General features: G+C 49.2%; 1 protein-coding gene across 5 annotated transcripts in view; it reads right to left on the reverse strand.

Annotated features, from left to right (window-relative positions):
* Window positions 1-2,655, reverse strand: part of STIM1 (stromal interaction molecule 1) — a 239,070-nt gene extending 236,415 nt beyond the window's left edge. For 4 of the 5 annotated variants that reach the window (XM_017532858.2, XM_017532856.2, XM_037740065.1 and 1 more), the window contains exon 1: window positions 1,891-2,629. In XM_017532858.2, the coding sequence (XP_017388347.1) occupies window positions 1,891-2,029 (139 nt within the window). In that variant the 5' untranslated portion in view covers window positions 2,030-2,629. Of the gene's footprint in view, window positions 1-1,890 lie in introns of all 5 variants that reach the window. The other variant, XM_017532855.2, reaches the window with a different exon arrangement.
* Between the last annotated feature and the right edge of the window lie 5,096 nt (window positions 2,656-7,751).

Genomic DNA, 7,751 nt, shown 5'->3' on the forward strand with positions numbered 1-7,751 from the left:
AATTATTATTATTATTATTTCTTATATTAAATGTGAAATTCCTGGAAGTAAATTAAAAAAAAAAAAAAAAAAAAAACTTTCTTAATAGCCAGCCAATGTCTAAAATTCAAAATTTCATCCCTTTAGCTTGTGTCTAAAATATAGAACACCCACTTCCCAGAAAATATTCATTTTATGTCAGGCACTCATATTTTGGAGTGAAAAAAGACATATTATCAGTTATAAATAGGAATGTCACAGGGACAGCAAGATAATGATAATTAGGTCTACTTCACAGTTCAATCTACATTTGCCCAGTGGTCTTTCCCTTCATAGCCTAATAAGAACCAAGCTTTGAGTCAGGTGTGAAGGGTCAAGGAGACTCTCTATGGAGAGACAGGATTAATAGGCAAAAATAACCTATCTTTAAAGCAACAGCCAGGTATCCTACTTACACGTGGACAACCCTGGCCTCATTTGGAAACCAGCCTCCTTGGAACATCTGGAACTTAAAAGGGGGTTGCCCAATAAAGGGTCTACCACCAAAGCCAGCTTCTGGATCCATCCATGAAACTCCCCACCGACCATGACCTATATTTCCTTTTCTTACTTGTATCAGCAGGTGGCCACTGAACTATCCCCTCATTTGAACTTGCTTATCTTCAGAAACAACTCATCTATAAATTCTCCCCACTCTGCAGGTCACAGCTTTAGGCGAATCACAGAAAAAGATAAGAGAAATGGAAAAAGAGAACTGATCTTCTAAGCCTTATGTAAAATAGCTGGATTTTAAGAGAGTTCCTTGATGGGTACAGCAGCTCACACCTATAATCCCAGCACTTTGGAAGAGATTCCTGTACAACATAGAGAGACCCTGTCTATTCAAAAAATTAAAAATAGAAAAAAAAGTTAGTCAGGCCCCGTGACTCGTGTTATCTCACCAGGCCAGTGTTACTGGGAGGCTGAGGCAAGAGGATCACTTGAATCCAGGAGTTTGAGGCTATGGTGAGCTATGATCACACTACTGCATTCCAGCTTGGATGACAGATCAAAATCCTAACTCATAAAAACAAAACAAAATGTAAAAGCATTCCTTTCTACTGCAAAAGTATACCAGGGCTCCTGCTATCTCATAAGCCTTCACAACTGCACAGGGAAAACTATGACAGATCAAATGTAGCATGCACGGTTTCCCTAGCAAGTAGATTTAGGGGAAGAAAAAAAAAACCTGTAGCATGGAATTTCCACCCTCATCAGTCAGAAGAAACAGAATAAGTCAACAAGTGGTCCCAGGAATTATATCATGCCTATGTCAAGAAAAGGCCATTTAACACCCCAGTGGTAAAAAGGATTCCATCTAAGGAACCGCCTGGATATTTCAAATGCGCCCAGTCAAGAGACAAGATTACCTAAGGGAAGGGTGGGACTAGAGTTCCCACGGTTGTTGGAATAGGCACACCTGAACACCAGGCTTTCAGGCAACAGAGTTGGCCCAGTCTTAACTTTCCCTTTCCAACAGAAGTGGCCCCAACCTCTCCCATGCCGCTCAGTACTAGAGCTGACTAAGAGCAATGGATTTATCATCTCGCCAGGCCATTCTTCCAGACAAGTAGGCCTGAGATGGGGTCTCTCCTTGCTGATCTAAAAGGTCAAGGTGCCCCAAAGGCTTCCTCTTACTGCCAACAAAAAACATCCTGAGGGGGGATGAGGAAAGTTGTTCGGGAGAGATAGAGACATTTGTCATGACTCCTAACCAAAAAGAACTTCTTGGACTGTTTGGAACAGGCAGTGCCATGTGTGGATCCTCCATGAACCTCACATGTACAAACCTAGGTTTCAACTTGCCCACTTCGGGCAACTCAGTTCTGAGCCAAAGCCTCCAGCCCAGTCCACCCGGTAGCAAGGCCTTACCTGCTGCAGTGGACTCCTCAGAGTTGGCCCCCGAGCTGGTTCCTGTCGCCTTCTCACTGTGACTATGGCTGAGGCTCTGGCCCTGGTGCAGGAGGAGTCCCCAGAGGAGCCACAGGGCAAGACGGGAGCATATATCCATGACTCTAGGTCTCAGTCAACATGCGTCTGATGTGGACTCCTCGGGATCCCAGAGGCAAAGCCAGGAGCCCGGGAGTGCAGCCGACGTCTCCGGGCAAGACACCCTCGCCGCTCCGCAGCTGTCCAGCCACCCGCGGGCCGGCCCCCTCCAACAGCCAAAGGTCAAGTGCTCCAAGTTTAAGTGCGGGAGGAGGGCTGGCTCCTCAGGTTCAATAGTGCGTCCGCTGGGGCTGCGGCGGCCTGAGCTCGTGCCGCTTCCGGACAGTTTGGGCAGGGTGGCTGCGGGGACCCTGTCAGCTCCGCAGCCTGCTACACCCCTGAGTGAGGGGACGGCCGGGGTCTCCGCGGGCACAGGAGTTGGGGAGGGTAGAGAAGAGAAGCGAGGCGAGAAGGGGGCACCTGACCTTGCCCAGCCGAAGAGCGGCGAGCAGCAGAAGCTGGGGAGGGCGTGCGACCCGCAGGGTCCCGCGGGCGCGAGCGGCTCCGGGATCCTGGGCCTCCTAGGCCGAGGTCAGCGCCCCCGCCCAGTCCCGTGCCCAGGCGACTGGCGGTGCCCAGGTCCAGCAGGCGGACGCGCACGGGCCAGGCCCAGGACAGCGGCTCCCAGGCAGGCTGGCGGGCGGCATGGGGCGGACCCGGGGCGGGCGGGGGCGTGCTTTCCCGCGGGCCCGCCCCGCGCCGCCCGGCCCCCAGCGAAGCTCAGGCCCGCCCCAACCCCCGGCTGGATGCCGGAATAACCAGTGGAGACGGCCCCCTGGAGCCCCCAGTCCCCGGCGGGTTCTCTCGGACCCCGGGCCCGCGCTAGTCTTTGCCAGAACCCCCCTCCCGCGCCAAGGACCAAGTCCCAGCCTCCCTTTCCCCCTCCAGAGTCTCCCGCGCCAACCGCTGGCCGGCGGGCGGGTCCCTGACCCTCAGTTGCTCAGGTAACTCAGGCCTGCGGCGGCTGCGGCGGCGGCGGCGACAGCAGCTGCCCTGCCCCTGTCTCCAGGCCGTGGTGCTGCTCCACTCGCCTCAGCTCTAGACCGGTCTGAACAGAGGCCCGGGACACAACGTTAGCCTCCCAGGAGCCACCTGAGGCGACAACAGCCCGGCCCGCCTCGGCCCGGGGGCGAGCTCCCAGCCCCCCACTCCAGGCCAGTTCCCAGGCTCCGCCCTCCCGCCGCGCCTGACTACCAATCGGCTTCCGCCTCTCTGCGGCTTAGGAACCCGCGCTCTTTGTCGCCCATGCGCAGCGGCCCCTGGTGGGAATATCGGCGAACTGCAGGCAGGACTTGGCGCTCCTTGGAGGTCCTGCTTTTTTGCAAGAGGGCTGGGGAGTGAAGATAGGACGCGCCCCGGGGGAGGCCCACTAGGACCACTGGGGCCTGCGAGTTGTTTTAAGAGGAAATGATGATGTCAGAAAGCAAAATGAAATGTCCAAACCACTCTAGCTAAAATTCCTCAACACATTCCTTGAGTCTGGGCCAAAGGGTGCCATCTGCCTTCCTGACCACGCCTCCCCTCCCCTCTTAGCTAAGTGGGATGCCCTCCTTTAGCTCTCACAGCCCGTTTTCCTACCTGCCCCTCAAGCTCCCAGCCCTTTAAGGTTTTTCGGTGGGGCCTGTAAATGCTTCCCCCCTGCATCTCATTCTCCCAGCTACCTCTCTGTGTCGCTGGCTGGAGGTGTCAGCAACTTGAGAATGAGTGCGCCAAAGAAGAGAGCCACGCCTGAGCCTCCTTCAACAAAGCCTGCACTTCCTGTTCTCAAGCGTGCTGTCAGCAGATCTGGACTGAAACCTCCTCTTTGCCCTACCCTGTCCTTGGCACCAAGGCAGGGGAAGGGATTAGGCCCAGTCCCTCCTCTGACTGACAGTGCTAAACCAGCTACCTGTTCTGAGCAAGCCCTTTGAAGACTGGGAACACGGATTTGCCCAACAGCTGCCTGGCTTAAGGGTTAGGCGGTTGATATAAAAATACATGGCCAACGTCACCTACTACCCCTCTCCCGGCTCTTTTAAGCTCCTGTTACACTAGCTTTAAGTGCCTAAACACGTCAAACTCAGCCACCTTACAGCCTTTGTAACTGCTGTTGCTTCTGCCTGAAACACTCTCCCCAGCTCCCAGTTCCTCACGCAGCTGGTGTCTCATTCTTCCAGATACAGCTCAATGTCTCTCCTTAGAAACTTTTACTCTGTAGTTTTAGTAGAGACGGGGTTTCACCGTGTTGACCAGGATAGTCTCGATCTCTTGACCTCGTGATCCACCCGCCTCGGCCTCCCAAAGTTCTGGGATTACAGGCTTGAGCCACCGCGCCCGTGGTGGCGCGTGCCTGTAATCCCAGCTACTCAGGAGGCTGAGGCAGGAGAATTGCCTGAACCCAGGAGGCGGAGGTTGCGGTGAGCCGAGATCGCGCCATTGCACTCCAGCCTGGGTAACATGAGTGAAACTCCATCTCAAAAAAAAAAAGAAACTTCTACTCTGTCCACACCTTCAAAATCAGTCTGTGGCCAAAACTGGACCATACACGTGTCTGCCCTTCCCCCAGCAGATAGTGATTGCCAGTTTTCAGAGGTGAGGCTGTGCCTCATTCATCTCTGTGACACTAGGACCCAGCCATAGACCCTGCAAATAGTAAGTGCTCAGTAAAAGCTGGATGACATGAGTTAATTCATTTGAACACTCAAATACTAAAAACTAATACTCAATACCAGAACATTGGAAAATTGACCAGAACAGTTGAACCCCTGACCTAGGTTTTACTAGACCTATTCTCTGAGCCAGGGATCTTAAATTCAAATGGCAAAATGGGCAGTAGGTAATATGATTAAGAAAAGTAAGTGGAAGTAATGGGGAGTGGTGAGGACTGTGGATAGCAGGCAGAAAGGTGGGCCTAGTATTGCTGGAGTGTCATTAAGAGAAGATGGGGCTGGGTGCAGTGGCTCATACCTCTAATCCCAGCACTCTGGGAGGCCAAAGTGGGAGGATTACTTAAGCCCATGAGTTTAAGACCAGCCTGGGAAACATAGTGGGACCCTACCTCTAGCAAAAAAAAATTTTTTAATTAGCTAGTAGTGGTACCTGGTGTCTGTGATCCCAGCTACTCAGGAGGCTGAAGTGGGATTATCGCTCAAATCCAGGAGGTCAAGTCTGCAGTGAGCCATGATCACACCACTGTACTTCAGCCTGGGCAACAGAGCAAGACCCTGTCTCAATTTTAAAAAAGAAAAAAAAGAGAGAGAAGATGGAAATCTGGACTTTCATATTACATATCCTTTTTTAAAAATATTAGCAATTCACTTAAAAGGATAAAACCTTATATAGGCCACATAAAACATGTCTGCAGCCCAGATTAATCACTCAGACTGACAGTTCATCATTTCTACCTAAGCCAGCTCTCCTGCCTGTGCATTCATTTGGCTAAGAGAACATGAAAGAAAAGAGCAAAGTAAAGCATGTTTAACACAACTTCCTTCAAACTTGACCATAGCATTTCTTTTCACCACCACATGATTTCTTCCGGGTTATGGGTGCTTATCTATTTGGTATAACAAACAAGTCTTAGAGACAGGAAGCCAGAGCCTATTACCAGTTTACACCAAGACCTTAAACCTCTTGGAGCCTGTCAAATTTCCTGTGACACTAAAATGATGTCTAGGAACTAAAAATAGTGACTATGATGCACCAGTTCCAATTCTGGCTATATACCCAAAAAATGAAAGCATGGTCTTGAAGAAAATTGTACACACCCATGTTCACAACAGCATTATTCACAACAGCCACAAGGTGAAAGCAACCCACGTGTTTGTGGATGGATGAATGGATAAACAAAATATGGTACATACATGCAATGAAATACTACTCAGCCTTAGGAAAGAAGGAAATCCTGACCATGCTACAACATGGCTGAACCTTAAGGACAGTCTGCTCAGTGAAATAAGCCAGTCACAAAAGGATAAATACTGCGATTTCATTTATTTTATTTTATTATTTATTTATTTATTTATTTTTTTGAGACGGAGTTTCACTCACGTTACCCAGGCCATTTATATGAATGTACCTAAAACAGTCAAACTCATAGAGACAGAAAGTAGAGTAGTGGTTGCCAGAGACTAGGGAGAGGGGAGAGAAGAGAATTGCTTAACGGGTATAGTTTCAGTTTTACAAGATGAAAAGAGTTTTGGAAATTGGCTGAACAACAATGTGAATGTACTTAACATGACTAAATTGTACACTTTAAAATGATTAAGGTGGTAAAATGTAGGTATATACATAGATATAGATATATAGATTTTTTTTTTTTTTTTTTGAGATGGAGTCTCGTTCTGTTGCCAGGCTGGAGTGCAATGGCTCGATCTTGGCTCACTGCAACCTCTGCCTCCCAGGTTCAAGTGATTCTCCTGCCTCAGCCGCCTGAGTAGCTGGGACTACAGGCACGCACCACCACGCCCAGCTAATGTTTGTGTTTTTAGTAGAGATGGGGTTTCACCATGTTGACCAGCATGGTCTTGATCTCTTGACCTTGTGATCCACCCACCTTGGCCTCCCAAAGTGCTGTGATTACAGGTGTGATCCTGTAATGGCACCTGGCTATTTATTTTATTTTTATTTTTTCCTGATAGCAGTAACTTAATTTTATTTTATTTTATTTTTTATTTCTTTTTATTTTTAATTGTGATTATAAAATACATAACAGGCTGGGTGGGGTGGCTCATGCCTGTAATCCCAGCACTTTAGGAGGCCAAGGCCGGCAGATCACTTGAGGTCAGAAATTTGAAAACAGCCCTCCAACATGGTGAAACTCCATCTCTACTAACAATACAAAAATTAGCTGGGCATGGTAGCTGAGGCAGGAGAATTGCTTGAACCTGGGAGGCAGAGGTTGCAGTGAGCTGAAATCATACCACTGGACTCCAGTATGGGTTACAGAGTGAAACTCCATCTCAAAAATAAAATAAAATAACAAATAAATGGTACCTGGGAGCCAAAGCCACAGCCTGGGCAACAGGAAGAACATTCTGGTATCTTCTCTGCCTCCAAGATCACTATGTGACACTAGAAAAGTCACTTCCCCTCTGATTTCAGTCTCTCAACTGTAAATAGGACAGCTACCAGATTACTGACCCGGTGCAGCTTTAATATTCTACAAAATTTAAAAATCCTGAAACCTAATAGATCTTCCTGGATCAGAAGCTGTGACACTCATCTCTAAAGCCCCTATGCTTCATCATTCTGAAAGTGTGGCCCTTGCAAGAACCCAGGTATATTCTGGGGCTCACACCTAAAATCCTAGCACTTTGGGAGGCTGACATGGGAGTATCACTAGAAACCAGGAGTTTGAGACCAGACTAGGCAACATAGTGAGACTATCTGTACAAAAAGATATAAGCATTAACTTGGCATGGTGGCATGTCCCTGTAGTCCCAGCTACTTAGGAGCCTGAGGCAGGAGGATGGCTTGAGCCCAGGAGGTTGAGGCTACAGTGTGCTATGATTTGCCACTGTACTCCAGCCCCAGTGACAGAGCAAGAATCTGTTTAGAAAAAATAAAAAAGCCGGGCACGGTGGCTCAAGCCTGTAATCCCAGCACTTTGGGAGGCCAAGGCGGGTGGATCACGAGGTCAAGAGATCGAGACCATCCTGGTCAAGGTGAAACCCCGTCTCTACTAAAAATACAAAACATTAGCTGGGCATGGTGGTGCGTGCCTATAATCCCAGCTACTCAGGAAGCTGAGGCAGGAGAATTGC

The sequence above is a fragment of the Cebus imitator genome, unplaced genomic scaffold (assembly GCF_001604975.1).
Source record: "Cebus imitator isolate Cc_AM_T3 unplaced genomic scaffold, Cebus_imitator-1.0 Scaffold79, whole genome shotgun sequence".
Classification (NCBI taxonomy): domain Eukaryota; kingdom Metazoa; phylum Chordata; class Mammalia; order Primates; family Cebidae; genus Cebus; species Cebus imitator.